This window comes from Balaenoptera physalus, assembly GCF_965194825.1.
Source record: "Balaenoptera physalus genome assembly, chromosome: 5".
Lineage (NCBI taxonomy): Eukaryota > Metazoa > Chordata > Mammalia > Artiodactyla > Balaenopteridae > Balaenoptera > Balaenoptera physalus.
The window spans coordinates 43,563,480-43,580,689 of record NC_138884.1 but is presented as its reverse complement, the minus strand read 5'-3'; the positions used below and the strand labels follow the sequence as shown (position 1 = coordinate 43,580,689).

The window sequence follows — 17,210 nt, the reverse complement described above, 5'->3', positions numbered from 1 at the left end:
ATTTTAGAGGTTTCAAATAGTCTTTCTACACTGAAAGAGTGGTCCATAGACCAGCAGCAGTATCCCTGAGGAGATTATTAGAGCTTCAGGCTCTCAGGCCCCACTGCAGACCTACTGAATCAGAATCTGCATTTTAACAGGATCTCCAGGTGATTCACATGCACATCCAAGCTCGAGGAGCCTGCCATATGGGATAGGTTGACACTAGGCTGAAATTATTATCTACACTCCTGGAAGGACTGGTTAGTTTTCCAAACCCACTTACATTCCATAGCTCTTTGAAAGATCCCAACGCACCTCATATTCCTGTTGGAAGCTTCTAGCTTCTATATGCCTTGAGTAGAGAAGATTGTTCATATTATCATAACAGCGTGGGTCATGGGCAATATTATTTCCATTTATTGGTTACCTACTATTTGTTGGGCATGGTGCAGAATGTCTTGTCTATATTTTCTCATTTAATCCTCAACAACTCGACAAAAGAGGTTTTAGTAAGCCAATTTATAGAAAAGAATACTCGGGTTCAGGGAAGGGGTTGCTTGCAGAAGTTTAGATATGTTAGAGCTGAAATTCAAACCCAAGTTTGTCTCATCAAAGTCCATGCTCCGCACCTCCCCAACTTTTTAAAACAGTGCCAAGTTGCTGCTGTGCTGCTGTGTTCCATTTGCAGGAAGGAAGTGCATGCAATAGTCTCCTATTTGTCTGGAACAGAAAAGAAGCCTGTGTAAGAGATTGATATTTATGGTGGCTATGATTTCCCCTCTTTCTTGACACGTAAATGTTTAGTATAATATTCCTTAAGTTTGTAAGATCTTTGCATAATTTTGTGGATTTTTTTTCCTTGCAAATGTGAGGGAAGATAATTCATAGTTTTGTTTAAATCAAATTCTCAAAAAAAGTCCACGACCCTCAAATTGTTAAGAACGATCACCCTACTCAGGCTGTATCCTGATGGAATTGGCTGTTGGAATTCCCACCTGTCTGCTGGCATTATCGACCTCCTCTCTACCTTTAGACTTTCCCTGCACCTGCCTCCTTAACCACTCCTTCTCAATCCTGGAAGGGCATCAGAATCACCTCTAGATCCTTTAAAAAATACATGTGTTCAGGCCCCTTCTCAGACTTTTTGAAGTATGATCTTTGGTAACGGAGCTCAGAAATCTGTATGTATAGGAGGTCCACAAATGATTCTGACCTACAGAGCTGTTAAGTCAGCACACTTTTCTTTAAAATCTTTGAAAAAAGAGGATACTTCATGCATGCCCTGGTATGGAGTAATCTCCTGGAGGGAGACCTGGGGTAGACTCAGCCCTCCCACAGGTGAGTCATCACCAGCTAGGTACTGAGGCAGCACAGAGACCAGACTCCATTTGGCCCTTTATTCATCTTTGAAGATTCTACTGTGTTGCCCACTGCTGCTGAGACTGGTATATGTTTAGCACTGCAAGTCTTTAGTTATGATATTGCAAAAAATAACATCTTGAAGATGTTTTGACAAATAAATTTGACTTTTGAGTTATTCCTGAGAGAGTTAAAAAGAAAGTTCCAAGGAGTTTCTGGGGAGAGATTGTTCAACTAAGCTTTTACATTGCTGATTTTGCTTTAGGTAGTTACTTGTGCTACTACTTTATCTGCTTATTAGCAAATTGAAGTTTTTCTTCTTCATTCATCCTTGTCTGCTAGAAATGCTTGTCATTTTCCACCCGTACAGGTTCTGATGACTTCACTTTACTCATCCTCTCAAATATTCATCTTTGAACTAAGATGAGCTCTTTATTCATGGGCATAAAGAGAGATGATTGGTAGAAATGGACTCGTGTTTTTCCATTACATTTCGTAATCATGTCTTAGTTCACTATGATGATCCACCATTTTCTCTGTTTCAGAGAACTATCAAAATTGTCAACTATCATGTATTGAGGGCTATGATTTGTATAGGACAAGTTTAGAAGCTTAAATACCAATAGTTTGTCAAAGGTCCTGTTTCAGTGGAATCATAGGATGTTTTAAGAGACCATCCAGTCCAACCTCTATACCGTATCTCTGAGATAGCTTTGTGCCTTCCAGGGGAATTAATGACTTCATTGCAGCCATTCTGTCTTCCAAGAGCTCTAGCTGAAAGAAGGTTTGTTCTTCAGCTGTATTAAATGCTCTCTCTCTCTGAACTTTCTAGTTTCAATTCTAGTTTTGTCCTTGGACTTTTGCAGAATCAATCAAATCCTTCCCCACATAACAACCTTAGGAAACTTCAACTTCAACCTTCAGAAACTTGACGCTGCTCCTAAATTTCTCTTCTCAAGCTACAAAATGAGTTCCTCATAAGCATTGTTTTCCAGAATAAACATACCAGTCACAACCAAATACGTTAGTGAGAGAGTTGGCAAAGACCTGAATCATAATCACTTGTCTGAAACTGGGTCCTTTCCTGTTTCCTTTCCTCTCTTCTAGTGCCAGTTCATTTAATTCTGTTCTGTTCCTGGCCTCTTAGATAAATTTAACTTTACATTTTATTTTATTTGATAAGAATACTGGTGAAAGCAGACTCTTCTAAGAGAGTTATCTAAAATAACTAGAAATTAATATTTCTGAAGGATGCTTTAAAGTCCAAAAGCCACCTTTGGTAAATGAGTACACAAAGGCATCCTGCCAAGCATTTGGGGAGATCCATAACTGTTGCAGTGCTTTAAAGCAATTCTGTGATTAGTATTACAGAAAGATAATCTATCATGAAACTACATCATTAAAATAATCTCTGCCTTATCTCATTTCTGTATTAAAAGTTCTCTGTGTTCACTTCAAGATGCTCTTAAATCAAAGATTTTTCTGAATCTAAAGGCTTTTGTAGGCAGTCTTTCCTCAGTAATTATAAAGTGTTTCATGTTACTAATTTTAATTTTAAAAACTTTTTAAAATTTATTTTATTTATTATTTTTGGCTGCATTGGGTCTTCGTTGCTGCGCGCGGGCCTTCTCTAGTTGCGGCGAGCGGGGGCTACTCTTTGTTGTGGTGCGCGGGCTTCTCATTGCAGTGGCTTGTCTTGTTGCGGAGCACAGGCTCTAGGTGCGTGGGCTGCAGTAGTTGTGGCACATAGGCTCAGCAGTTGTGGTTTGCGGGCTCAGTAGTTGTGGCTCAGGGGCTCTAGAGCGCAGGCTCAGTAGTTGTGGCGCACGGGCTTAGTTGCTCCGCGGCATGTGGGATCTTCCCGGACCAGGGCTCAAACCCGTGTCCCCTGAATTTAACACAACTGTGCCACGAGGGAAGCCCCATGTTACTAATTTTAAATAACTGATTTCTGTGAGTGGGCACAGAAATTATATTGCCTTTTCCACTGTAAAGATAGCCTCATAGGTCAAGACTGTAGGAAGAACAGAGGAACTTTGAAAATGTGAAACTGCTGATAAATATTTTAGAAAAACTATTGACTAGGTTAAATTTTTTTCATTGATTTATTATGGGCAGATTTAGAGCAAAGGGTGATATAATCCAGTGCATTAGTCCCTTCTGGGATAATTAACTCAACCAAAAAAATTTCCCACTTCTCTCTGTCTTTCCTTCCTCCTAGAATGAATGGATGATGGTGCAGTGCTTTGGAAAACAGCTCTATCTCAATATAAGAAAAAACCCAAACAAACCTCTTTTAATTCTTCCTGTATAAAATTAAACATAAAGAAAGACAGAGTAGAAGCTAATCTGATTATATTTCTTATCATGTGTTTGAAAAGTCTTCAAATTTCCTAGACCTCAGATTCCCCTTCTGGAGAACTTATGAGGAAACTGGGAGCCATACATCCCAAATAACTGTTGTCCAGTGGTGTGCTGGAGTAGGCTTGTACTGGCTTAGGAGACCTATTATTACTATTCAGTAAATTTGTGAGCTAATTGACCTCACATAGATAGCTTCAAATTGGCCATGGTGGGAGTATTTACACCATGGAAATTGGCATATGCTACAGATCAGAGCTGGTTGTTAAACATTTACCAGCTTCTCATTGTATCTGGCATACTCATGTGAAAACAAACATTTTAATTAAAAAAAATTGAACGTATTCATTAATATTAGAACTCTTACATTGTTTTAAGGACTTGTATGGCTAGAAATATCTTCTGGTCTTTTGTTTACCCTCTTTCTTCAAGTAGAATATTACTAGAAACATTCTGGATGTCATATGTAAGAAAACTTTAAAATTATGTGTAATGGCTAATACTTCATATTTTCAAAAACAATTCTGTAATGCATCTCTACAGAATAATTCTGTAATGTATTCTATTTTGACTGCCCATTAAAAATCAGGTTTCCCTTTCAAGATGTCATTTAATTTAATTATTTAAAAATATTACTCTGAAGGAGGGAGTGAGGGGAGATAATATAATCTTCTAATTCTGTAATTTCTTCTGCAGCTGTTTTTTATACTTTTGCCTTTCCTTGGTTTCTCTTTCTCCCTTCCTTCTTTATTTGCTCCTCATCTCTTTTGTGGAAGAGGAATCATTTTTTATAAGCATACCCATCCTCTTCCATTGTTTCTTTGGACCCTGAAGATTTGCATTTTTTTGAGGAACTTGCTTAGCATTTTAGGTTGCTAAGATGTGCTAAAACAGGAGCCAATTTATGACATATTTGTCCACGAGTCCTAGGAAACTTGCAGGGTTCATTCTGCAAGAATGATTTACAGGCTATAATATGTTAGAATGTCAAACAAGTGGAAACCATTACCAGCACTAATGTCTTAATCCCAGTTTCACAACTGAGGGAGGAAGGTCATCGATTAAAAGGTCCATCTGTTCCAAAGGTGTGTCTGACTTGCTTGCCCAGTGTTTTGTGAATCAAGTCAGTTCAGTGATTGTGCTGCATGTGTAACTGCTTATCAGTTTCTCAAAATCATTGGTTATGAGTGCATTTTACCATGATATCTTTGAGAAATGGGGTTTTGTTTTTGGATGCTATAGTTGTTCAGCAATGTGTTTAGTATATTACTTGTGCCTCGAACATATATTTTGAAATTGTCCCTAGCTCTAAGAATTATGTAATCAGTGAGTTAAGTATATACACTTCGAATGAGTTAGTGAACTTATATTTTGGCAATAATTTGATGTTGGAGGATTCATCTCAGCGTGAGTTTCATCTCTATTTACAGGATGAAAGAAGAAGCGTTCTGTTACTATGATCAAGTTCTTTCTTAAAATACCCTTAATCTATTTATATTTTCTAAATAATGACGCTACACGTCTTAGATAGAACTTCACAATTTACCACCCACTTTCACATTTATCTCATTTTCCATTAGATATTTTCCCTCTGCAGTTTTCTTCCCATATAAGGTCATTGAATAATTGACTCTGAGATTTGAAAGGGACCTTAAATTTATCTGATCAATTACTCTACCCAATAGTCAGCCTGTCTGTTAGCTATTTCAAGGAGGAGAAAATATTAGAGAGACTAATTGGGTCAAATAAGGAGGTGAAAGTAAATTTTGCTTTTTGTGGGAAAGGCAGACAGTATTTTTTTACTTTTGCCCCTTTATTTGATCATTTTTTTCAGGATCAGCCTATTGAGTATGGATTCTGCTTCAGAGTCTCTCTGGTCACCTTGAGACCATTAATTCTCCCATTTGGGGTCTTTGCCAGTCTGCTGTCAGCTGCAGACTTGCCTCAAATGCTGAGCCTAAGGGTGTGGGGTTCTGGGGTGTAAAATACTTATGTTTTATTTTTAAAGCAATAGAAATTCCTTTCCTTCCTTCCTCCCTCCCTCCCTCCCTCCCTCCCTTCCTTCCTTCCTTCCTTCCTCCCTCCCTTCTTCCCCCTCCCCATCTCCCTCCTTACTGATTTAATTATTTCAAATCACATCAATATACAACTGGGGCAAATTAAGAGTTACAACAAGTATGGAATTTAAAATTATTTGCTTGCTCCAGGTGGGGATTTATTATTTCTGACTTCAATAAAAGTTTGGATCTTATGTTAAAAAAATCTTATAAATTATCCTTATCTTGTTCTGATGAAAATACAGATCCACTCAGGTACATTAATTGTTCTACGACACAGATGAGAAAGATAGAAACGCAGCCCAGCCAGGCTGAATGTGGTTTGTGAGTTGATTGTCTTTTAATGCTAGCTTGATTGATGACTATGTGCCATGTGAAGTGACTGGAAAACTGATAGTTACACAAAACTGGAAAAATTGGTGCAACAGGGAAACTGTACTTCCTGAGCCAATGTGATGCAGGCTGTGCAAGTGTGATTCCTCAGGAACAGGGTAACTACTTCATAAAAAGATAGTGAGGAAAGTAAGATGAAGGTAAAAACAACTGTCCCCCAGTGTACTGGGAAGAGTGCCTGCTGCCTTTTCCTCCCGTTGCCAGGAGAGAGATGAGCCAGTGCCAGGGTACACATGTGTCACCAGTTATAAACACAAGGAATGACGTCTCGGTTAAACCTGGCATCTGGTCCACACAGACACTATAAACAGGAATGCATATGTCATCCTGTTGTAAACTCTATCTTTATAGCCACAGAAAAGAAAACTAAGTGCTCAGGAAAAGCTGTCACCCCTTTGTTAAACAAATTGAAAGTAAATTGACACCGAGAGGCTTATTCCAAAATCTTCCATTTTATCTCTATTTCTGGATTAAAGATTATGAAGGCAAAGTCTTTTCAGAACCCTTTGTTTAGACCTTACAACAAAAACAGCCTTAGAGAACTGCTTGCCTGGAGAGCTTTATGGTTCTCTGTGACCATGGAGATTAATCTTTTTGGGAAATCAGCTATCCACAGCACTGCTGCCTTCCTCCCCGAAGAAGAATTTCCATTCCTGTCTGAGAATGCGGGATGGGGCAACAAGCATTGAGGACTCGGGGCGCAGCCTCCCTGACACTGCCTCAGGCCCCCTTCAGTTATTCAGTTATTCCCTTCACTGTTCCAGAAAGGAACATCTCAAGGGTAAGCTCTACTCTCAGCCATGCTGCTGGGGGCATGGGATTTAGAAAAAGACCATTCCTCTATTCATTTAGTCATGAATTTATTTAACTGATATATCTGTGCTCTCACTGTGTCTCAGACTCTATGCCAGGCACGGGTGATGCACGCGTGAGCTGACATAGACACCATCCCACTACGTACAGTGTGGGATGGGGATTAAACACATAATCACACTGACTAATGTACATTTTCCAACTGAGGTATTAAAAATAACAAAGGAACTGAACTTGGATGAAAGATACTCTAAGGAAACCAGAGTTATCCATGATCAGAGGGATGAGAGGGCAAAATGTATGTGAGGAGCAGACAGCATCACAGAAGAGCCCTGTGGTGAAGGAGGTGTGGCTGGAAGACGGGAGAGGAGATGGTGCCTCAGGAGATGAGAGGTCCTCAGGCCAGGCCCCTTGGGGGTTAGAGATCCTACTGTTCTTGTGAAAGTAAGGTTCTTGTCTCCTCGCAGAAAGAATTCAGAAAGGAGACAGGGAGGTTAAGAAAGTAAAGTGAGAATTTATTTAAGCAAGAATACGCTCTCAGAGGGAGAGTGGGCAGACAGGTGAGGAGCAGCCCTGGGTTTCTTTGGCAAGCCGGTTATGAGGGCCATCCAAATGAAGGGGTGAGATTTCACTGGGGAAGGAGAGGTTTGGGGGTCGTATTTCCTGATTTTCATCCCAGCTCCACCTTCCCGAGGGGAGGAGGGATTTCTGTCCTTATTTAGCTTTGATTGAAAGTGTCTTAGCTTTGGTGCATGATGGGAATTTCTTATCTGCAAGGCTAATTTTATTGTAAGGAGAGCATAATGAGCAACAGGTTACATGCAGACACTGGAGATTCCTGCCTTTTCCCACCTTTCTTTGTCTGTCTCCAGGACACTTATCACCCCAAAATGTGTGGTTTCCTTTCAGTCTGGAAATTCCTGCTTTTCTTTATCTGCCCGTGAACCCCCACTGTTTACAAGAGGCGTGGTTTCCTGCCACCTGGCTCCTGCCCCCCTTTCTCTGCTCACACCTAGCTACCTGCCTGCTCTAACACTATGGAGAACTTTGGTGTTTATGGTGAAGGCCAGTGGGAAGTTAGCTGATGGATTTTCAGGTAGAGGGAACTGGATGAGGACTGTATTTTGAAAAGATAGCTCTGGCTTTGGGAGGAAAAAGGGCCAGAGAGAGGCCAGAGAGGTGGTGGTAACATTTCATTTTGGAGCCTTGAAGCTGGTTGGTTTTGGATCCAAAATTCCTGCATGGTTGCCTCCCTCCTAAACACTGTTTGCATGTCAGTGCCCTCCTCCAGACCCTGCGTTCCTTGAGTTCAGGAATGCTGCCTTACTTGCTTTGGGGATCCCTGTAGTGTCTGACACTGGGCTTTGCATACATTCAGCAAAGGCGGTATTTAAACTGTGCCTCTTCCCCAACTCACAAGACATGTCAGTCGCCTTAAAAGATCACAGGCCTTCTGTATTCTGGTGACAGTTTTATCTAGCGATCTAATTTATTCCTGAAGACAGAGGAAGTGTATAAAAATATACTTTCCTTTTCTTTTGCTAACTCATGTATGCCTTGCACTTTATTTCCATACGTTAATATCTTCTATGAAATGACCTTTAGAGTCTATCTTTATGTCAACCTAAAGCATTGCTAGTGTCATTACTACCTCCTTACAAATATAATAGACATATTGGGGAGATTGGTTCCTGAGACTTCCTACAGAGCAGGAAGCAAAACCACATTGGAAATTTTCTGACTCTGGAAACATAAATAAATAAAGCAGTGATATGGAGTGGTGCGGCCTGTGGCAGACTGGAAAAAGCACGCTCTATCCCAAGCATTCAAATTCAAACACAAGATAGGCTCTGATAGCCAAACAAAACCCTGGGATGCTAAGTTTAGCTAAGTGACTATGAGTTTGCCATTTCTCCTTCAAGTGATTAAAGAATTTTAGTTTTTTAATCCAGAGGAATAATAGAAAATTTCAATGTGCTCACGTACTCATTATGAGTTGTGGGCCAAGCTCTTTTGAGTGGCCAAAGCTCCAAAGTTGTGCTGGGGTAAAGCGGCAGGACCAGAAAGCCTCCAACACTGCAATCTTCTCTAATAACTTTGGGAGGCAGGCTTCTGAGAACCCCCTGGCTTCCTGGTCTCTTGTTTTCTTCCGTAGTGGACTGGTGCAGTTTCCCCTGTGCCTCAATCCCACTAACACACACACTGAGGGGGTGAGTTTGACAGAAAGGAGGAAGATTATTATGACTTGAAATCAGAAGCAAAGAAAACATCTCTTCCCACATGCATACCTTCGGCGCGTGTCCCTGGAGGTGGTTTAAGTGAGGCTTTCTTTCCCTCCAAGTGAAAAATGAGGGACATATAAATACAGCCCTGACCCTGCTCCCACCTGATCCTTAGATTAAGATTAGCTTCAGCTCAGGCCGAGAGGTCACACAGGACATGGTTTCTGCAGCTGGCGGTCACTCAAATCACACACCCAGGAATCTCATGCAAAGAATATTTAGATAACATATTTCTAAGAGAAGGATCGTTCCAACTTCTTTTTTTTAACCAGGGGTGAGCAGTCCTAGTGATTTTGTAAATGGGAGGATCTTGTTCACTGCAGAAATTGGGCCTGTTGGATGGATGAAGCAGAAAGGAGCAGAACAATAGGATTAATTAAGATTATTTTGGATTTTGGTGGCCGGGCGCGGAGGTGATTCCACACTCAGGAGAGCGCGGCGGCAGGGGTGGTATTGGCAGCGTTCGTGTGCTCGGGTGTGAATCGCCGAGGGAGGAGGCGGTGGAGGAAGAGGTGGCGGGGGTCGTAGCGGTGGCGGAGGAGGCGGGTACGAATCAGCTGCGGGCGGAGACATGGCCAACATCGCGGTGCAAAAATCAAATTAAAGTAGATCTTGTAGATGAGAATTTTACAGAATTAAGAGGAGAAGTAGGACCTCCAGACACACCATATGAAGGAGGAAGATATCAACTAGAGATTAAAATACCAGCAACATATGCATTTAATCCCCCTAAAGTCCGGTTTATCACTAAAATATGGCATCCCAATATTAGTTCCGTCACAGGGGCTATTTGTTTGGATATCCTGAAAGATCAATGGGCAGCAGCAATGACTCTCCGCACGGTATTATTGTCATTGCAAGCACTACTGGCAGCTGCAGAGCCAGTTGATCCACAAGATGCAGTAGTAGCAAATCAGTACAAACAAAATCCCGAAATGTTCAAACAGACAGCTCGACTTCGGGCACACGTGTATGCTGGAGCACCAGTTTCTAGTCCAGAATACACCAAAAAAATAGAAAACCTATGTGCTATGGGCTTTGATAGGAATGCAGTAATAGTGGCCTTGTCTTCAAAATCTTGGGATGTAGAGACTGCAACAGAATTGCTTCTGAGCAATTCTCAGAATTGCTTCTGAGACATAGAGCTGCTGATATAGTCAAGCTTGCCCCTGCTTGAGGAGCATCAACATCTGCTATTTTTAGGATTCTGCGTAGATTTCTTCTAATCTGGCATTCTTGCCTAATGATGTTATCTAGGCACCATTGGAGACTGAAAAAAATCTCTGCTCTGTAAATAAAGCTAACTAAATGTCTCTGTAAATTAAAAAAAAAAAGATTATTTTGCTGCCATACTCTGCAATTTTATTACTCCTCCTAAAATGTAATGGAATAGGCAGCATGATTTATGTTTGAATTCTGGGGCCTTGAGCAAAATTTATCCTCTTTGGCTGCATTTCTACAATAATGATAATAAAACTATCTGTCTTCTGTATTTTAGTGGGCTGTTATAAAGAGAAAACTAGATTATGTATGGTAAAGCACCTTACAATGACAAGACAATGTGATGTAATAATATTAAAAAAATAATAGCAAACACATAGCACTTGTTTTTTTTCCAGGCACTGTTCTAAGCACTGACACTCATTATTTAACTTTGTAATAACCTTATGAGGTAGAATCTAGGATCTCATTTATAAATGGGGAAACAGAGCCGCAGAGAGCTGAAGTAACTTCTTGAGGCCAGCCAGTAAGAATTGGTGCCAGGATTTGAAACCACCCAGTCTGGCTCTAGAAGTTAATGCTTTTTAGTCACTATGGTTTAAAAAAGAATTTTTAAAAAAGTAGATTTTTAACTAAATCAGAAGACCAGCATTTGAATCCCGGGTTCATTGGCTGTGTAACTGAAGTCAGGCCTCTCAAGCAGTCAGAACTTTAGTTTGCTCACCTTAAAATAGAGATGGGTAATAATACCTATTTTTAGCTGTTTGGTGGGGACTAAATAAGAAAACATGAAAGTTCACTGTTTAATGGTAGGACGCACAAGATGTACCATTATTAGTTATTGGGGGTGTGTGTGTATATTTGTCTGCTCGGGCTGCCATAACAAAATACCACAACAGACACTAATTTTCTCACAGTTCTGGAAGCTGGAAGTCCAAGGTCAAGGCACCTGCAGTGTTGGTTTCTGATGAGGCCTCTTCCTGACTTGCAGGCGGCTGCCTGCCTGAGGAGTCCTCACGTGGCCTTTTATTAATGCATGTGGAGAGAGAATCTTTGGTGTCTCTTCCTCTTCTTATAAGGACAACAATCCTTCTGGATTATGACCTCATTTAACCTTAATAACCTCCTTAAAGGTCTTATCTCCAAATACAGTCACATTGGAACTTAGGGCTTCAACCTATGATTTTGGGGGGCACAATTCACTGCATAACAAGTGGGAAGCTGGGGAGAGAGAACTAGAAGGACAGAAGGGGCATTTGGAGTATTTTATTTTTAGGGCAGATTTCTTAGGAGTCAACTGTGGAGGGCAAAGAAGTTATCAGCTGTGTGTAATAAATTAGTAACTATACAATATTTTTTACACTGTATGTCATTTGCCTTCTCTTTGGTGCGATAGGAAAAGTCTCCATACTATCTATTTTTGTGCTTTTAGGTGAGCCTGAATTTAAATACATTGGGAATATGCATGGCAATGAGGCTGTTGGACGGGAACTGCTGGTTTTCCTGGCCCAGCACCTGTGCAACGAATACCAAAAGGGGAATGAGACAATCGTCCAGCTGATCCACAACACCCGGATCCACATCATGCCCTCCCTCAACCCTGATGGCTTTGAGAAGGCAGCATCTCAGGTGGGTGTGGGCCAGCTCACAACAGGGCATGCTTGCTTTTTTTTTTATGGTTTGTACATATATGCTCATATATAAGGAATATACGCTCACATGAAGCTTACAGATAGTGCAGGGGTGGGTATAAGTGATATGGTGTTTAATTTGCTGGTAAGGAAAAAGTGCAGAAGGTAAGGGATGGTGGACGAGGGTTTCTTTAGCAGAGATTGAGAATGAGAAATTTTGTTAGTATTAAATTAATGTTTTGTTTTCGTTGTTAAATGAATCATATTTATTCATTCATGTGTGTGACTAGGTAAATTTCTTCCTAAAAATCTAGAAGTTTGAAAACTACTGCCATGTATTGAAGAGTGAGGCCATTGCTGTCTCTGAACGAGGCGATATCATAGCGCCCTCTACTGAAATCAAGGAATGAGGATTTTTGGCCAATGTTTCACTGATGTTTAATCCTTATCTATATGTGATGTGTAAAGTAAAAAACAAACAAACAAACAAAAACAAAACCCTCCTACCTATAAATCAAAATTAATTTAATACATTTTAACTGTTAGAGAAGCTGGGAAGTAATTATGTTTTCACAGTTAAGTGTGCTCCCTGTTTTGTTTAGACAGGGGTGGAGGACATTTTATTTTCTACAGTTTGAAATAATTTTCTTATTTTACGGGAACATATTAAAGCATATATTTAGTATGTTAATCTATAGTTAAGAAGTTGTTTTGTACCTTAAAAATAAAAGATCAAGTGACCTGATTGACCTTGTAAGAAACCCAGACAGTGAATTTCTATAAGTATAATATTGATATAATTTCTAAAGTTATGAGAGAAAAATTCTAGTAACAGAGAATTAAATTATTGACTATTTTAAGGTGATATTCAGAACTGTAAAACAGGATAGACAAAAAACTGTCATTGCTATTTTCTGTCTTACAGGTTTTGATGCCTCACAGTCTAAGGTATCTGAGTTTACATGACTTTAAGAATACGGGCATTATCTCTATATTAGCGATCTAGTATAATTTAATAGTAAAACAAGAAAATCTACATTATGGAATATAACTGAATATTCTGGAAATTTATTAAATTTCCAGATTATATCATTAGTGAAATGAAAGGTTTAAAATTGAACAGAAATTTTTCAGCTTACAAAGTTGAAGCAAAAGTTCTAGAGCTCACATTTTTTCATGAAGACTGTAAGAGAGAGGTATATTATTAATATGTAAACAATTCATGTTAAACTCATTTTAAGCATCTAACCTTCTTTAGTAATTTATTCTTTTGAATATTTAAAAGTAGTTGCTGTGGTTTTCAGAGGCAGTGAGTATTTTACTTAAACCAAGTACAGAGTGGCATGCTGTGAGACATGCCATCTACTACTAGCTAACACACATGGACTTTTTTTTGCAGTTTGATGTTGAATATCTTTTAAATATAATTATTATTGACATTTAAAATATTGTTCGTTGAGAATATTTTCAAAATATCCATAATATATACTTTAAACCTGATACTTTCATGTGTATATCAGTAAGATAGTGAAAATGCCATTGTAGGAGGATATTGTTGAAATGAATAATCTTAATAAATTATTTTAAAAACCATTAATGAAGACCTTAAATAGATGGTAACAATAATAATAAGTAACGGATGATTTTCCTCTGATTTTTTTTTTTTTCAGCCTGGTGAGCTGAAGGACTGGTTCGTGGGTCGAAGCAATGCCCAGGGAATAGATCTGAACCGGAACTTTCCTGACCTGGACAGAATAGTTTATGTTAATGAGAAAGAAGGTGGTCCAAATAATCATCTGTTGAAAAATCTGAAGAAAATTGTGGATCAAAACACAAAGGTAGAGAACATGTATGGTTTTCCTGGGTTCTGTCCTCCAGCCTAAGGAAAGATGTCTATTATCTTCATCACAATGAAGGACGCAGGAGTGTTGTGAAAGCTTGTATGGGATAGTTCACTACGGATGTGAAAGTCAAGGCTGGGATGCCTGGGGCCTGGAAACTAGTCCTGCCCCTAGAATTGGTCAGGGGTTTAGGGAGTGGGAGGTAGGGACAGGGGCAGGAGGGAGAACCCAGTTGTCTAGAAAGTCTTTTTGGCCTCTTCAGAGGCCCTTTATCAGCACATCTGATTAGCAACTCCTACAGCATTCCACACTTGTTGACCTTTTTCTTATTTTCCAGAACTTTCTCCTCTTCTGCCTTGCACAACTGCACTTTCTCCTACCTCTTCTAGTGCCTTTCAAACCACTCCTCAGTTTCTTTCCCTGCTTCTTCTGCCTTGGCCTAAACGCTGGCCTTCAGGGTCCCATCTGCTACCCTCCTGTATCTCCTTGGGTTTCCATCCTCTCCTGGACCTTCAGTGTTATCCATTTTACAGATTCTCCCAGATCTCTTTTGCTTGCTCACTGAGTCCCTTTATCTGGTGACATCTGGGGCCTCAAGCTCAACATGACCAGAAATAAATCATTCCCTAAGAAAACACTATTCTCTCATTTACTTGATCATCACAGCCTTGATTTTTCCATCTCTGTCACCACTCACCACCCATGTAACCAGATCTTGGCGATCTGGCCTCCTGACACCCTTCAGCCTCTCCTTCCTCTGCCAACTCAGGCCCTGTGGGCTGCTCTGACGAGGAAGGGAGCCCCCATTCTTGTTTTGGGTTCAGCCTCTCCCAGCTCCATTCAGTCTTCTCAAATTCCTCCAGAGTGATCTTCATACACAAATTATTGCTCTATTGCTGAAAAACCCTAACCTTGCTGGGTCTCCACTGCCCAGAGGATAAAGGAAAAGACTCAAAATGTCAGAATAGTGTGATGGTTTAGTGTGGAGGCTCTGGAGGCAGCCACCTTGCTTCTAATTCTGGTTCCGTCCTTGCTGTGTGAGTTTTGCAAAGTTCTGTAACCACTGTGTGCTTCCTTCCCTTCATCCGAAGTGTGGACGTGACTATAGCATCCAGCCCATAGTGAGGTTATGAGGATTGGATGAGCCAGTACATGTGCAGTGCTGGAGGCCAGGACCTGGAATTGTTACTGCTGTGTCAGCATCATTGCTCAGTGCTCTGTTATGGACCACAAGGTCAGATGGACGCACACACCCACTAAACACTGGGTTTGAAGCTCATACCATTTGAACACCATTTTCAGTTCCACAGAGGGGAGGCGAGCCCGTCACGGAGGAACGGCAAGGACTGCTGGGGGCAGTCCCCACTGCGTCTTGTGTCTTTCCAGGCAGTTCAACTCTGGCTTATCAGCTTCTTCCAGTATCTATCCTAAGTGAGAGCTTGGAAAAGACGGTGTCTCCATTTTATTACAGCTCCAGGGCCATTCAAGTTTCCCTTGGCCCCTGGCAGCTGCCAGCTCAGCCACTCTTTAATCTGGCTTTGCCATGCCATGTATTCCCTAAGCATACTGTCTTCTACTAACTTTATGTTCACAGTGCTCTTCCCTCTCCTTCCATGTCACCTCCTCTGTGAAGCCTTCCTCTCCTCCTCCAGACAGATCCTGTTGAGCATGCCTTTATGTTCTTTATGTATATTTCCAGTCTGGTGCTTATAGTTACATAGAACTTTATAGATGTTATATTATTATTTGTTTACACAGCTGTTTTTCTTTTTGATTCTAGATTTCAGTCCCTTGATTACAGGAATTAGAATTCCTATTTGAGTCTGAATCATAGTAGGCTTGAAGCCTATTATGAATGAGTGCAATCCAGCCTGGCAAGCAGATCGCAACACCAGCTGCTGGAGTTCCAGACACGCACTCAGCACGTGGCTGGGACACTGGGTAGAGGGTCCAGGAGAGAGGGAATCTCAGCTTATTGGTCTAAAATTCTTCAAATTCTCCTGCCTATATTTAGAGTTCATCCCAGAAACCTGGGCTGAGCTTACAAGTGGGGACTGGTCTGTGAAAAGGGCTGCCAGGGGCTGAGGATTTTGGCAGAACTTGATAAGTGACTCACTTAAACACTCCTGTTTCTGAGTCACAGATTTGCAGTTTCTCACCCCCTAAACCATCTTTCCCTGGAGAAGGGAGAGCTGGAAAAGCAAAGGGCAGGGGTAATTAGAGGGGAAAAGAGGGTAGTCTTGTGTGATGACCTATGAGGCCTAAGACAGAAATGAAAAACTGTTCTGGAAGCCCAGTGTGGATATCAGCCCAAACTTTCCCCCTTGCCCGTGCTGTCTGTTAAAACTAAGAAATGAGAGAAAGAATTCCTGTCACCTATCATAGAAGAATTGTGAAATAAACTCATGTTGACAGAATATGAGATTAGCAGCCTTCATATAAGTGCCTTCATTTTCAGCCAGCACTGCCTTCCTCTTCCTCAATGGGACTTGTATAATGTTTATACTAGATGTTTTCATATATCTAGTTTAAGCAATACTTTTTAAAAAAGATGCTTGTTTAAGGCACTTTTAGAAAATTAGAGCTTTTATTTTAAAAAGTCTCAATGCCAATACTTTTTCTGGGTAAAGGTAAAATAAAGAAAAATACATAAAAATTAAATTTTAGTCTCCTTTCTGGAACAGAAGCAAGATTTGTTTACATTTTACTAAATCTTCAGTAAAGCTGCTTAAATCACGGGATGATATTGCCCATGTCTGGCTCATCTCCTTTTTCCATCTTTGTCAATTAGACAGAGACAGTGTTTGGACCCAGCCCAGTACAAGATACATAGTAGGCATTTCATTAATGTTATTACACATCACACCTTTCTCACTTCCCCTTCTTGGCCTTGTAGTGGTGTGTGTGTGTGTGTATGTATTTACTGAGATATAATTAATGTATAACATTATTTAATTTGAGGTGTACAACATAATGATTTGATATTTTGTATATTGTGAAATGATCACCATAATAAGTCTAGTTAACATCCATCACCATACACAGTTACACATTTTTTTTCTTGCAGGGAGAACTTTTAAGATCTTCTCTCTTAGCAACTTTCAAATATACAGTACGGTATTATTAACTATGGTCTCCATGCTGTACATGACATGCCTAGGACTTATTTATTGTTTAACTGGAAGTCTGTACTTTTGACTCCCTTCACCTATTTCATCCACCCCCAGCCTTCTGCCTCTGGCACCCACCAATCTGTTCCCTGTTTCCTTA

The 17,210-nt window shown here is 40.3% G+C and overlaps 1 protein-coding gene and 1 pseudogene across 2 annotated transcripts in view; both read left to right on the top strand.

Moving 5' to 3' along the window:
* The window catches only part of CPE (carboxypeptidase E), a 108,999-nt gene that overhangs the window by 69,240 nt on the left and 22,549 nt on the right, over positions 1-17,210 (top strand). The window contains exons 2-3 of the mRNA XM_082463649.1: positions 11,901-12,097; positions 13,770-13,937. Of these exons, the coding sequence (XP_082319775.1) occupies positions 11,901-12,097; positions 13,770-13,937 (365 nt within the window). The remainder of the gene's footprint in view (positions 1-11,900; positions 12,098-13,769; positions 13,938-17,210) is intronic.
* Positions 9,931-11,894, top strand: LOC309661716 (ubiquitin-conjugating enzyme E2 K pseudogene; annotated as a pseudogene). Its single transcript has one exon. The product of its transcript is annotated as a ubiquitin-conjugating enzyme E2 K pseudogene (transcript).